Raw genomic sequence first — 16164 nt, 5'->3', positions numbered from 1 at the left:
TATAAAATAATTGGCTCTGAATGCAATTTATCATACAAACTATCAAATCAGAACTACCGTGGGTTCACACTAAGATTAAGTTGGATTCAGTCTGTACCAATATTTCATTTCCATAGACAATGTCTAGGAACTCTCTATCTCAGACTTGGGGTCTGAAATGCTATAGGCATTTTTATTTATAGAATTGGTGGTTTAAAGGGGCAGTATAATAGTATACCCCCTTGTTATACTTTGAGTGCAATGACTAGGGCACTTGATTTTAAACTTTTAAACTTTTTTTTATTAATTCATCCTGAGAGCTTTGCAGTTTGTACAACAAATATTACTATTCGGTCTGACTCCTGGCAAGTCCTATTTAATGAACACCTGGTGAGATGTGGACTGTTTTGTGTCATGAAAAACATAAGACACGTGATTTCTTTATGGTCAGACTGGGAAACTTATCCTTGTTTTTGGGCTAAGTAATTAACTTACACAACTAACCCCCCTGGATAATAGGCTCTTGCTAACAAAACAGTCACATCAAAAGGGGGAAGAGAGGGGAACGTTGTTTATATAATCGAATTATCTTGCAACAACCAAACATGGGAGTAGTTCAATTTCCTTTTTTGCCCATTTAGCTCAAGAAATAGCAAAAAAACATAGATTTTTCATAATCAAGCCAATAATCAAAAAGTATGTTCAGCACATGCTCAGTTAATTGAACTCTTGTTGTACAAGGTGGTATTCTACCACTTTAATGATTGAATCAGATTGATTGGCCCATTGCATTGTATAGATTTGGATTTGATGGAATCCAAAGTGTTCAGGCAAACCGAATCAGAACCTTCAATGTAATGTGCACTCTGTGCTGGTCGAATAATATGTGCTGTGTCTTGTGACGTCACCTGTAAGTGACGTCACTGAGTATACATGTATTATCACTGTGCAGGCACACAATCTCCAACTGGGAGGGGATCAAATTGGGTAACTCCCCATGAAATTGAGGTGGGCAGGGCTTTGACATCTGCGTCTCGTTCCCAACAATTCCACTCACAAGAAATTTAGTAAACTTTTGTGAAAAAAAAAGGCAAGTGGAAAACAATTGACATGCAGAATGTAGTAGTGATACTGCTCGTCAAGACGCAACGTAATTACGTTACCAGCATACAATGCTGTACATATGTATAAGTGAAATCCATCTCGCCAGAGATTGGCCGCCATGTTGAAAATATGCAGCGTATTTCAGCAAAGTGTATTTCTAAACCTGCAGATCCCATAGAGTTCAATATTATGGCATTTCCTTGGTATATTGGCATTTCTGCTAAAAAACACAAATACTGGCGTCTTTTGGTGGATGTTGGCTCACAAGCAGCCCCATGGGCATTGCTACAGTGCGTATTCCATTATTTTCAATAGGGCTTCATTTTGTGTGTATTTACGCTTGGCTGTGTGTTATAAAAAAAACGCAATGTAAACATGCCACGTGTGACCTTGCCCTTAAAGCAGAAACAAACCCTTAATAAAAAAAACCCTACCCCCCCTACCCTACATAGACCCCTCTCCCAGCTGAGCACCCCCCCGGCAACTCCTTATTTACCCCTCTGTGCAGATTCTGTCCAGCTGAGTTCACGGACGCCATCTTCTTCTCTTCGGTAAGCTTCGGAATGAGGCCGGCGAAGCGGCACATGCGCAGTTGGAGCAATTTTCTGCTTTGCAACAACTGCGCTTGCGCCAAAACTCAAGAAAAACGTCCAAGCGCGGTCTCATTCTGAAGATTACTGAAGCGACTGAAGTTTGTCAATGGGGCGACTAATCTCCCCAAATCTAAGCGCGTGCCCTGACCCTAAAGGTATGCAGTTCCAATTTAGGGAAAGATCCATTATTCGGAAAACCCCAGGACCGAGCATTCTGTGTAGCAAGTTCCATAACCTATACATTTATTCCTTTTGTTTAGCTGCAGTGAAGAGACATAGAGGTTAAAGAAGCAGTATTTGTATTTTATGGAAGAGCCTGTGTAGAAAACATTAGCCGGCTAATAAATAAGCACTGTCACGCTGTTCTGATTATACATGTTGCATCCTCGGACGCAAACCGTGAGGTGATTTCTACGCAGTTGAAAAACATTGTGGGGAAATAACTAGACGCCACATCAGCTTGTTTGTGGGAAAACAAATGTTAGTAGGCATCCCAGACATGCAGCATGAGGTGTAAATAAACAAGGTGACTCGCACATAGATGCCCCTCACTGCACCTCAGTCAGAGATTGGGCAGTGCGCATGCGCCAGGCGTCCTGCTTGGGACACAATGCTGCTGCTGTCATGATGGCCAGCTCTAACGTTGGACTAGGCATGAGGAGAAGGTGGTGGCAGTAAGGCAGTCCGTATGGATGCTCCACGCTCCAGGAATCCCCACTGCACCGTCGCCTTCTCGAGAGGTTCCTTTAGATTTTTGCTTTTATATTTTGCTGCCAAGTAGCTGGACACTGACCCCCCTTGCAGTATGCTGACTCAGCAGCCATCTCAGCGCACTGACATCCAGGCTGCAGACTCCACGGGTGAGTGCGGCTTTGCGTGGGGAGGGAGGGGGGGGGTCACAGTGCGGGGGAGACCTTTGCAATGCTGCGTGACAGGCGCAAGGGTTAATAGGTCACGGGTTGTGTTTTGCTTGCACTGTTGTAATTAGGTGCCTGGTGACGTCATCGGCTTCCCCTACTATCGGCGTGTGACGTATCTGCGCTACCTGCGCTGCTTTATGAAGGGGGGATTCATTTGACTGCGCTCAGGGGACATTTAGGATAAGATATGTGGAAAGATGCGGAGGTATATATATATCACTAGGAGAGGTGCACGTCTTGTTACCCATCATGGATTTATGAAGAGCAAGAAAAAGACAAACATGAAGACTACATACAAACACGCACTGATATTTGGGGCAAATAGCCTCCTGCTAATGACAGCTCCCAGACTAAAAGCCGCTTACTGGCTGGTTGCTAGGGGTTACTGCATTTTGCATCCTTGTTAGTAAATCAGTTGTTGTTTTTTTAACATACAACTCCCAGGGAGGATGTTGGGAGTTCTCCTTCCGTGCCAATCCCAAATACATGTAAGCACTCTGCAGTGTGTGGGATATAAATATGCTCTCCACACCCTATTGTGGCACTTACAATCACATTTCTGCCTCTGTTGTACAGTGATACTCTTTATTTGTCTTGAGACGGCATTTCGGGCTTGTGTAATGGTTTGAGGATCAGTCATAATAATAATAATAATAGTAATGAATCTGTTTGGATTTCATGATCATGATCATTGTATGCCTCTGCTTTGATACATTAATGAGTTATTTTCTTTGTCTGACCATCTCCGCTGGTCACTAGTTCTCTGCATCCACTCCTCCACTTGCTGTTATCAGTACTAGATCCAGTGGACGAACTACCGGGGGAGCAAAGGGTGCGGTTGGACCAGGGACTGCACCCCCACAGGGCCCCCCGGCAGCTCGAGCACCGCTGAAGCCGGACAGAAAATCACATACGGAGGGGGGTGGGGCCTGGCTGCATGTCCTGCCCCCGGGCCCGCTAGTTACGTTACTGACTAGATCTCTTGTTCTTGATTGCACTTACAAACAGGCCCAGTGCTATAGTCCTCACTGTTGTTTTCAGTCATTTGCACTTTAGTTTGCACAAAATAACAAATCTTAATTTATATTGAAGGTGAGAATTAGGACAGGACAGAAATAGGCTAAAAAAATTCTATTAGTCAGGAGTAAAGGTGGCTGGTTAAAAGCCAAAAGAGAACAGGATAAAGCCATCAGAACCAGAGGGCAAACTAGGGATGCACCGAATCCAGGATTCGGTTCGGGATTCGGCCAGGATTCAGGCTTTTTCAGCAGGATTCGGATTCGGCCGAATCCTTCTGCCCGGTCGAACGGAATCCGAATCCTGATTTGCATATGCAAATTAGGGGTGGGGACGGAAAACGCGTGACTTTTTGTCACAAAACAAGGAAGTAAAAATGTTTTCCCCTTCCAACCCCTAATTTGCATATGCAAGTTCGGATTCGGTTCGATCTTGCTTCTGCTACATTGTTTCTGGAGACAACTAAAACTGTTTAAAATGTGTAATGGATGTGTATTGGAATATTGCTTGGAATCACATTATCTTTCATTACGCAAAAATGTTATTTTTGGGATTACAGCCTGTTCAATTGTTTATGCAATGATGAGGCAATGACATCCTAGGAAAATAGTGTCTACCAAAATAAATATGTCTATGATGGTATCATTTTTTTTTGTAGCAAGGCAAGTTTATCTCAGTTACTGTGGGACAGAGTCTATAATAAGGCAGTTTCACTGTCTGTAATTGTGGGATGAAGTGTATTATAAGGCAGGATGGTATCAGTAATTGTGAGATGAAGTGTATTATAAGGCAGGATGGTATCAGTAATTGTGAGATGAAGTGTATTATAAGGCAGGATGGTATCAGTAATTGTGAGATGAAGTGTATTATAAGGCAGGATGGTATCAGTAATTGTGAGATGAAGTGTATTATAAGGCAGGATGGTATCAGTAACTGTGAGATGATGTGTATTATAAGGCAGGATGGTATCAGTAATTGTGAGATGAAGTGTATTATAATATAATATATTTATATATAATAATATATCCAGGGACTGTAGGGCTGATTTAGAAAAACAGATGCTAAATTGCACAAGTGCAGTTGGCAATAGCACTCAGTCAGAAGGTACATTTGAAGAGGCTGCTACATGTTAGAAAATGAAAGCAACATCTCATTGGTTGCTATAGGTAACTGCACTGGTGCATTTTACACCTGTGTCGTAAAATCATCCCCATTATATTGCAGGGATTTCAGTCTACTTGTTCATAAATCAGGCTCGGTATATATAGTAAAGTGTTAGAATTTATTTATACATCGGTGCCCAAGCTGAATTCTTTAGCTATAGGTTGGATTGGGAATACTAGAAATAGTGTCATTTGCCATGCAACTACTGTGTACAACCCTGTAGCCAGTCATGCTTCTGAAGCAAACAATTCCATGGTGATGGTTAAATATCTATAGGGAGTTCTGCCTCCTATGCACATGCCTGACTTGTTTGTACTGAATGTTTGACTTACTGGCTTGTGCATGCTGTATGGGACGTTCTTATTTACAGCACATTGTAGCTATTTGCTCAACATTCCTCCAGTGATTTATGAAGTGGAATTCCTGTGTAAATAAATGCAAATTCCAACTGGACACAGGCCGTTTTTAGAATTGGAGAGTGAGCCTACTGTATTCTATAAATAAGCAGCTAAAAGGCATTGCTTCTGCAAACTAGGGGCCCCTCCAAATCGTATTAATCCAAGATTTAATCTCCTGCCACTTCCTGGCAACCCCCCTAGGGGTTAAATTAGTGCCCAGAATGGAGACTCATCCAAAATTAGTTATGTGAGCAGGTATAGCCAGCCTATTTACATTATATAGTGCCATGCAAACTAGATCTCGGTCAGTGAATAAATACCGTAAAAATTGGATTTTTGGCCGATGGCCTTATAGGTTTGACTCCTAGTCATAATCCTTATGATGAAATTTCTATATGTTTGTTGATGCTATAAAGGTCTCAGATGCAGAATACTATGGTAAATACACCATGCTTACAAACAGTTTAACCAGAATGTAAGACTTTTGGATGGAAGAGGCCTAATTCAGTCAGTGGTTATTATATCACCAGTCCATTACACTCGGGAATATGATGCCTGTTTTATTCACTAGAGCAGTAAGCTTGCTCACTGATACGTAGTAAGGGGGCTCATTGGCCACTCAGATATTTAGCATCCTGTATAATAAAGGTATGTTCATTGCTACAAATGACTGCTCATATTGTGAGCATTTCTATTATGTGCAAGCAGTATAATAATACATAGAGGCTCTAGATAGAGACAGATAAAGAGCTGGTTACAGGTTTGCTTGCTTGTATGGATGCTTTTGCAGCTGTGGCTGTGGGGTGCCTGTCTGATGTGATTAAAGGCATTTCCAGGCAGGCACAAGCTCATTATGCTTTCTGTGTGCATGCTCAGCCTACTTAGTTCTCTGTAGAATGTGTGAGCTGCTTCTCCGTGCCCTACATATACCTTTCACATTCCTGCAGATAAACACCTTCCTGCCTCTGCAGAGAGGCCTTTGTTCTTGGCTCCAAGCATCACAAGGGCCACTTGAAGGGGAAAAATTAGCAAAGGGCATATTATATTGTTTTAAAATGTTTAATTGTTAATGGTGACAATTCTTTTAAATTATTTAAAGCTCACCATAAACATAAAGGTCCTCTCATTTGGTATGGTCACCAAATGAGTGAATCTTTGATCTGGCCACCCACATTCTGGGCCAGATTGGGCTGATCCAGTCGTTTGGCATGGGGCCAAAAATGGGATCATAACAGGCAGAGATTCAGGCCTTCGTGAGATTGGCACACCAATGTCATACCTCCCAATTGTCCCGTTTTTCGCAGGACAGTCCCGATTTTGACAGCTCAACCCGCAGTCCAGGATTTTTACTGAAATCTCCCAAATTTCTCTTTGATCACCTGCACTGAACAGCCAGAAAAAAGTTAAAACTTAATTAAATAAGAGGCTATTGGCAGAGAGCCCAGAACACCTGGAAGCTTCACTTTTGTAACAATTTAAGATAAGAAAACTTTCCATAGCCTGCCAAATTTTGGAAAATGGATGTGGTATTTAGAGGGTGTGGCCATAAAATGGGCGTGGTAAAAAAAATCACTGCGCAACGTGCTGCAAATCTTTTTGCACCATTTGCCAATTTGTCCCCTCTGGTAAGCTTAAGCTGTAGAGTAGGTGCTCACTTATTTTCCTGTGTTTTACAGCTTTGCACTTTGATGCAAATGATGTTTGTAAATGAGCCCTCACCACTGTTGCTGATGGAGTGTAGTGATACTGTAGGATCACCATTAGCCCCACATTGCTCACTTGGGGACTTGGCACTGACGTGGGACTAGTATTTATAGCAGCAAAGTGAAATAGATTCTGTAGACTCTTTGCTCAGTGGGGACAGATATAAGAATAGTAAGCACAAACGTAACAGAAAACGACACCGCTTTCATTAAAGGCTGTAATACACAGGTTACTGAAACAAGGGAATTGTCCCTGCTGCACATGTAAATGAGATGCTTCCATTCCATTTACTTTGGAGCTCAAGGTCAATCTTCAAGTACATGTACTGAGGCGCCTTCATAGAGCATGACTATAGTAGGCCTGTAATTGCCCGTGACTCTTTTCTGCATCATGTAGTGCCCTTCTGATTTGCATCTCTGAGGTACAAAAGCATTGCACATTTTTGGTTGCTACAAATTTGGGGAAACAGGGCTCCTATCTCGTACAGGGTGGTACAATAACGTGTGGCAAATGGTATACGGGAGACCACCTTCCATAGCACAGTTTACTACATGTGTCTGTGGTGAGAGGCAGCCCTCCCCAACAGAATTGTAAATAGCTACATTGTAATCCATTTGGTTTACAGTTTCCCCCTGTTACAGGGATACCTTCCCCTGGGCTCCTATGAGGCACACACATACATGTTAGGTTACCTCAGCCAATGAATGGACATATTTTATTCCCGCACTTCCTTCTATTACTGCATTATTCCCTGTCATGTGATCAGTGAATGACATCACACAATCATCGCTAATATAAATGTCAATTGGCTAAGATTGTTTCTTATCAGGATATAAATGTTCTGTTTTTATTCAGAACATGTAGTTCCATACTCCCTGTTTCCATTTGTGATCTCCAGACGTCTCTTTCAAATTTCAAAAGCCGTCTCAGACATGGTTCCTGCTGGAAAGTGGGTTGGGCTCAGTGTCAGACTGGCTCACCAGGATACCAGGCAAACTCAAAAATTACAATATAAATGAGAGGAGAACTTCTCATGGGCTCATACACATAGGAGCCTATGAGTAAGTGCGTATTTGGTACGAAACGCGCTAGGCTGTACATGTCCTATTAAAGATTTTTTTTTATTTTTGTAACCATTTTTGCGCCTGCATTACTGTTATTGGGTCTTCTCTCATCTAATATTTGAACTTGCCTGCACTTGGACTTGGGGTTTTTTGAGGAGACCACAGTATTATTACTATTTTCATTCCTTAAAAGGGCATGTAAAGGCAAAAAAATACAATCCCATTTTTAATTTCTTTAATGAAAAAGAAACCTATCTCCAATATACTTTAATTAAAAAATGTGTACTGTTTTTTATAAGAAACCTGACTGTTTGCAGTGAAATTCTCCCTTCATTTACTGCTGTGGATAGGAATTGTCAGAGTCCCTAACTAGAGATGCACCGAATCCAGGATTCGGTTCGGGATTTGGCCTTTTTCAGCAGGATTCAGATTCGGCCGAATCCATCTGCCCAGCTGAACCGAATCCAAATCCTGATTTGCATATGCAAATAAGGGGCGGGGAGGGAAATTGCGTGACTTTTGTGTCAGAAAACAAGGATGATAAAAATGTTTTCCCCTTTCCACCCCTAATTTGCATATGCAAATTAGGGTTTGGTTCGGTATTCGGCCAATCTTTTACGAAGGATTCGGGGGTTGGCCGAATCCAAAATAGTGTATTCGGTGCATCCCTATCCCTAACTGCTGGGCAGGGAAACAATCATACTTATGAACAGCAGGGGGAGTCCACGTCTTACTTCTCAGCCATGCAGAACTCAAGCAGCTTTGTTTATGACGATCCCTAAGCAGCCCAGACCACACTGAGCATGTGCACAGTCTTAGTCTTGCAAAGATGTTTAACAAAGTTACAATATGGTGACCCCCTGTAGCCAACTTTGAAAGCATACATTTTTTGTTTGATTAGGCTTGTGGTGCAGTAAGTTCAGGTTTATATTTAGTATACAAAATACAGCATTTCTAGCCTTATTCTATTTTAGACTTTACATGTCCTTTAAGATTATGATTTTTCACTTTACTTTAGAAATTGGGCTATACACCACAATTTTAATACCAGGCAAACTCCTAGTGGGTCCAGCGGTCCAAACCGTTTGGCCAACTTCATGGTTATTTCTAGCCTATGACTAAGTGCCCACAAGGCACGAAACGCATAAGGCCACCCTCCTTTTTGCTTATTAAAACATTTTTTATTTGCATCATATTTTGGAGTGAAGTCCAGTTTTTGTGCCAGCCTACAAGTTGAATCGAAATGTAACTTGTGGCAAGAAATAGATGGCAGAATAGATTCTAGTATGTAAAAAGAAGAAACTAGAAGAGTAAAGTGGTTGAGTGAGGACAGCAGGATGAGGGCCTAAGGCTTTCTGGAGGGTCCCTGGTATTCTAGTCCGACACTGGGTAGGCTGCAGGTGTGAGCAGTTAGGTAAATGTTGGGTGTGCTTTCTCTGAACTGGACATGCTTAGGCTGGACATCAGGAAATTCTTATTTCTTCATATAAATGAATTAAAAAAAAAACACTTCTGTTCTGCATAATGACACAGTTCCCTTGTTGTAGAGCCAGTGTGTATGTGCAGCAGAGGGTGTGCGTGCTAGGGGACTCATTAGTGATGTGTCTGAGGGGTGCCTGATGTATCCGGCACCTGCTGCAATTTAATATGTCTTACTGGCTGCAGCACCGTGAGGCTTTCAAGGCAGCTGGAAATGTCAAAATGATATGTTTGTGCACTAATTGTACACATCATCAAATCACTGGCACCCCCACGTTGCCACTGGGGTTTCCATGACACTTTCCAAATTCAGGTAAAAGCAGTTTATGGATTCTGGAACTAGCTAGGGTGCCATTCACTGAGATTACCATCTCTGCACAGATACAAACATTGCTTTAAAGGTGACCTGTCCTAACAATAAATGTATCACAAATTTTAATATAGAAAGTTCCATAGTGCAAATAGTTTTTTCCTTGTGTATATTACCTTTCATTTAATATAGGTTTTGTGTACATTCAAGGGAATTTAGTGATTAATACTGGATGTGTCTGTTGCACACTGCATTGTGGGACAGATATATGCAAACACTGTTAGAACTCTGACCCCCCATATGTAATAAAAAGCACTATGTTTGCCCAGGAGCAGTAACACATAGCAACCAATAAGATGCTTGCTTTTAAACAGGTGACCAGTAAATGCTTCCTGTTGATTGGTTGCTATGGTTTACTGCTCCTGGGAAAACTTAGGGCCTTTTATTACATAACCCCTAATTTCCAACATTCTATGTTGCCCTTCTTACTGCTTTGCATGTATGTAATGGGAATCCACTTACAAGGGGGAAGGTATGCTGAAATGTCCTAAATAAGAGCATCTTCTCTCAGTGGCATCTCAGAGCCAGGGCCACACAAGTCATTCAGTATGGCCGTTTCTGATGTATGTTGTAGTTTGGCTATATTACCAGTGTAGTGTGTGAGCTCATGGGGACAAGAACAGATAGTACAGGTGGCTTGTGACATATTATCACTGCATGACCAAGTGGAAGACTGAGCCCGACCCCCTGACACTCTGGGCAACCGAGAAACCTCTCATACAAAAGGTAATTTTAAGTCAGGCATCCAGTGCAGGTGATTTGAAACCACTGCTGTAGGTACATGTCCAGTGAGTTGAGAAACTGCCAGTCCCATAAGCCATTGCTGTCCTTCTGTGGTACCGAGGGACGAAATTTTCTGGTCTACGTAGTGGAAGGCCAATAATGGAAGCCTGTGTTGACCTATTTCCTGTTTTTAAACCACACCCACTTTTAACTATACCCGTTACTACAAGAACTTTTAAGACCATGTCCATTAATGGTGGTAGCACACCAAAAAAACCTGCTCACTGCAGAGATATCACTGATAAACATGTTTATTAAGTCATATTAAGATATTCTTTAACATGCATATGCCTCCTCCTCCCACAACAATCCCCTTCACATGATTAAACACCTTGGGGACCCCTCTAACAAGTATTTCCAAATGTTAACAACCCCCCACCATGTTCACCTTCTACAGGCACAGTATGGTTCACACAGACAGAGTATGGCACACTCACAGGGAGCATAGGGCAGGCAGAGTATGGCACACACAAGTAGAATAGGGCAGACAGGGTATGGCAAACACAGGGAGCATGGGGAAGGCAGTGTATGGCACACTCAGGGAGCATAGGGCAGGCAGAGTATGACACACACAAGGAGCATAGGGCAGGCAGAGTATGGCACACACAGGGAGCATAGGGCAGGCAGAGTATGGCACACACAAGAAGCATATGGAATGCAGAGTATGGCACACACAGGGAGCATAGGGCAGGCAGAGTATGACACACACAGGGAAGATAGGGTAGGCAGAGTATGTCATACACACATGGAGCATAGGGCAGGCAGAGTATGGCACACACAGGGAGCATAGAGCAGGCAGAGAATGGCACACAGGAGCATAGGACAGGCAGAGTATGGCACACACAGGGAGCATAGGGCAAGCAGAGTATGGAACACAGAAGGAGCATAGGGAAGGCAGAGTATAGCACACACAGGGAGCATAGGGCAGGCAGAGTATGGCAGGACGTATAGGGAAGGCAGAGTATCACACTCACACAAGGAGCATAGGGCAGGCAGAGTATGGCACACTCAGGAAGCATAGGGAAGGCAGAGTATGGCACACATGGAGCATGGGGCAGGCAGAGTATGGCACACACAGGGAGCATAGGGCAGACAGAGCATGACACATACACAGGAAACATAGGGCAGGCAGAGTATGGCACACACAGGGAGCATAGGGCAAATGGCACACACAGGGAGCATAGGGCAAGCAGAGTATGGCACACACAGGGAGCATAGGGCAGACAGAGTATGACACACACAGGGAGCATAGGGAAGGCAGGGTATGGCACACAGAGGGAGCATAGGGCAGGCAGAGTATGGCACACACAGGGAGCATAGATCAGGCAGAGTATGGCACACAGAGGGAGCATAGGGCAGGCAGAGTATGGCACACAGAGGGAGCATAGGGCAGGCAGTCAAGTAATAAACTGGTATAAATCACCCTTGTTGTTTTTTCTTGAAGGTATCTTAAGCCCCTGCTTCCATCCAAAGCTGAATACAATAAAGCAAAAGACATAGGGCAGGCAGAGTATGGCACACAGAGGGAGCATAGGGCAGGCAGAGTATGGCACACACAGGGAGCATAGGACAGACAGGGAGCATAGGGAAGGCAGAATATGGCACACAGGAGCATATGACAGGCAGAGTATGGCACACACAGGGAGCATATGGAAGGCTCACACACAGGGAGCATAGGGCAAGCAGAGTATGGCACACAGAGGGAGCATAGGACAGGCAGAATATGACACACACAGGGAGCATAGGGAAGGCAGGGTATGGCACACAGGGAACATAGGACAGGTAGAGTATGGCACACACAGGGAGAATAGAGCAGGAGATAGGGAAACCTATCAGGACCACTCTAAGATGTTCATACTTTGCTACATACAGTGACGATGCCCCTTCAGCAGTTTGTATGAGGTTTGAACAGTGAACAGTGTGGGCAGTTTCAGTCTGGGTCTGAGGTGTGCACAGTACAGGGCTTAAGGAATGTGAATAATAGAAGTGTTACATGTATGAACAATGCAGGGGGGGGGGGTTACAGGTGTGAACAATGCAGGATTTTACAGTCTGAATTTTAGGTGCAGGGGCCAGTCACAGCAGGCAGACTTTCCTGTGGGGGGCACACAAGGGGGGGGGGGTCAAGGCAAATGCCATAAGCCATTCCTTTATAGTGGCAGAAGGTTTGGAAGGGACCTAATAGTTTTAGCAGCCTTCTTTGGGGTGGGGAAATGGTTTGGCCAATTAAGAACTGAACTACCCCCTCCCATTTATTGATATCAATATATATAAAAATACAGACCAATAGTTTTGGAGAGGTTTTATGCACATCTTTAATATAAGCCCAATAAACCAAAAAAAAAACTGTGTGCTGAGCAGAAATATGTGATGACTCAATAATTAAGGAAATGCAGATAATTCTGCCTCTGCCAATTTACTGTATGCTTTGCCTTTAAAGAGCGATGCTGTTTGCTTGTGCGTTCAGAACATGACATCATTTGTATTTTCTAATTTTCTAATAAAGAAAAGCCCTATTTTATAGAGCTGCCAGTGCAGGGGGAAGCCTCCAGAGATGGAATATTTATAGTTACTTTCATGCTGGATATATATTAAAAGATCGTCATTTAGTCTAAACTTCTGCTGTACTCTCTAATGCAGTTCTGTGCAAGTGGTGCATTTACTTTGCTGCATTTAATTACTCGGTGATTATGTAGTTAATGGGAGCGAGCAGGCTGTGGTCTGGGTGCATAATTAATCTACATACAGTTCAAAGCAAAATATTGTATTTCTTGGAACTTTTTATTGTATTTCTACTTCGCTGCCCTTGTACTGAGTCTGTTGGATTTTCACAAGTTTTATTTGTTTTTTTAAATTTGTACAGAGCCAAACAAGTGGTGGTCTTGATACAGCATATGCCAATGCATGTTTCAACCAGCAGGGGGAGAAAGTTATTTTTTGGACTCCGTTGGGGAGGTCACAGATGTCTTGTCTCAATGTTTCTTGCATTTTGAAATGACCAGACCACACACTGCATGACTATGTTTCAAGCAAATACAGTTTTCTCCTTTTTATACTTATGCCTTATTTTCAGGTTCATTTAATAAAAGAAGACGAAATTCAGTTTTTGTAACTGTGACGCTCCTCATTGTATCCTCATTAATTTTTACGCTTGGCATGGCTGCAACAACGAGAACAGAAAATGTGACCGTGGGAGGCTACTATCCAGGGGTTATTGTAAGTTGGACTCTTCTCATACCCTTTAATCCATTCTGAAGCTTCTTTAAACAGAGTTGTGCATGAATAATGTCATCCAGATCAAGGGCACATATTGTTTCATGTTTCCTTCCTCTCACTTTAAAGCAGTTGTTTCCAGATTTTGGCACAAAAAAAAGACTGAAAAAAAGGCTCGATCTCACAGGTCTTATGAAAAAAAATCAATGTGTTTATTGAGCAAAATCCGGCTAACGTTTAGGCTAGCACTCTAGTCTTTTTGACTGCCTCCCCCCCCCCAGTTTACAGTCATTTTGTGGCATTCTCCTGAGATTTTGGTGTTACGCTGCAAATTAGAGTCTGTGTATGTGAGGCGAACAACCAACAGCTTCAAGCAAACAAATGCGCAGTGATGTCATTTCCAGGCGTAAGTGCCCCGCAGTGACGCAACTTTCAGTGACATCATCAGCACTGAAATTTTCAGTTCTCCCCCCTGGCACAGCCTACCTCTGGGCTGACAGCTCTTCTTTCACTCAATATTTAGAACAAGTTGTCATTTCTTTAGGTATTCTGAATACTTTGCCTGAGCAGCAGTTTCTGGAGGTTGGGGAATAAATCCCTTCTTTCTATGTAGCTATGCTTGGGAAGGGCCGTTTACCTGGCCTTCTGTGGTGTTCTTAGGGTCTATATTTCCTGTAAACTACAGCACTCCCTTGAAAAAAGCAGTTATTTATCACATGCAAGGGCAGCAGCACTCAAACAGGGAACGTCCTTTAAAACATTGCGTGAGACTGCCTTAGTATACCATAAAGAAAGGTGTTTAAAAAGAGCTTTTGGAGCGCTGTCATTTAAAAAAAATATACTGTATGCTGAACTGGGAAGTGTGGGCATCCCTGATGTGTGCACCCTACTTAAAGGGATGCTGTCATGGGAAAACATGTTTTTTTTCAAAATGAATCAGTTAATAGTGCTGCTCCAGCAGAATTCTGCACTGAAATCCATTTCTCAAAAGAGCAAACAGATTTTTTAATATTCAATTTTGAAATTTGACATGGGGCTAGACATTTTGTCAATTTCCCAGCTGCCCCAGGTCATGTGACTTATGCCTACACTTTAGGAGAGAAATGCTTTCTGGCAGGCTGCTGTTTTTCCTTCTCAATGTAACTGAAGGAGTCTCAGTGGGACATGGGTTTTTACTATTGAGTGCTGTTCTTAGATCTACCAGGCAGCTGTTATCTTGTGTTAGGGAGCTGCTATCTGGTTACCTTCCCATTGTTCTTTTGTTTGGCTGTTGGGGGAGGGGAAAGGGAGGGGGGTGATATCACTCCAACTTGCAGTACAGCAGTAAAGAGTGATTGAAGTTTATCAGAGCACAAGTCACATGACTTGGGGCAGCTGGGAAATTGACAATATGTCTAGCCCCATGTCAGATTTCAAAATTGAATATAAAAAAAATCTGTTTGCTCTTTTGAGAAATGGATTTCAGTGCAGAATTCTGCTGGAGCAGCACTATTAACTGATTAATTTTGAAAACTTTTTTTTTCCCATGACAGTATCCCTTTAAAAAACATACTGGGATGTCTGTGATTGAATATAGTGACTGCCAGTGATGCAAATGTCTCTTCAGTCGCCCAGACATACTTGGCATTGGCCAGTGGTAGTATAACACTCTGTAACAGTGATATTCTGGCCCTGGTTCTACAAGACTCAGTTGCATCTGTGCCCAGGATTCAAACCCTATTCCAGTTAGAAAAACTAAACCCAACTGTGCTATTTATTGGCCCTAAGCTGGGGAAGGTGGCTGAACAGTAACAAGCTCTTTCCCAACTGGCTTACCCCTACACTCCAGCAAGGAATATGGTCAATGAATGCGGCCTAGAATCTTGGAGTCATTTCGTAGTAAGGCTCTTGAAGTGTTGTAAATTCAAGGCCTACTGACCTCAGGGCTGGATTTATACATAGGGCACCGCTAGGCCAGGACCATTTGTCGTCGCCCTTTCCCCCTTCCACCTCCCCCATCATATGCACGAGAAAAGTCTTATTTTGTTGGGTCCAGAGCATAGGGATTGGTGCACAGGAAAATCGATGTCCACATGTCCCCAGTACTTTTGAATCCATTGCGATGTGTCTGGGTGATACGTCTCCCCTAAAATTCTGCTGCCCTAGGACAATGCTTTTGTTGCCTTTCCACAAATCTGGCCTGACTGACCTACTGACATAGAACCATGCAAAATCATGTATGTGATATAGGGCTGACATCACTAGGAATTGTGTCCATGCTCTAAAGGACAGCAAGCCTCTAGTTTGTATGCCTGTATGGAGCAGATACTGTATAATGCATGTAATCACCTCTACTAGATGTATGGAACTCAGTCATTGAGATTGTATAAAATAGCA

The 16164-nt window shown here is 42.9% G+C and overlaps 1 protein-coding gene across 2 annotated transcripts in view; it reads left to right on the top strand.

Annotated features, from left to right (window-relative positions):
• The first annotated feature begins 2244 nt into the window (after nt 1-2244).
• The window catches only part of tmem255a.L (transmembrane protein 255A L homeolog), a 28280-nt gene continuing 14360 nt past the window's right edge, over nt 2245-16164 (top strand). Inside the window, exons 1-2 of one of the 2 annotated variants that reach the window (XM_041572089.1) lie at nt 2245-2536; nt 13649-13791. In XM_041572089.1, the coding sequence (XP_041428023.1) occupies nt 2482-2536; nt 13649-13791 (198 nt within the window). In that variant the 5' untranslated portion in view covers nt 2245-2481. 2 annotated transcript variants of the gene reach the window in all.

Source organism: Xenopus laevis, chromosome 8L, assembly GCF_017654675.1.
Source record: "Xenopus laevis strain J_2021 chromosome 8L, Xenopus_laevis_v10.1, whole genome shotgun sequence".
NCBI classification, from domain to species: Eukaryota; Metazoa; Chordata; class Amphibia; order Anura; family Pipidae; genus Xenopus; species Xenopus laevis.
Note: the sequence above shows the minus strand (reverse complement) of the source record. Positions and strands in the feature narration are given on the sequence as shown.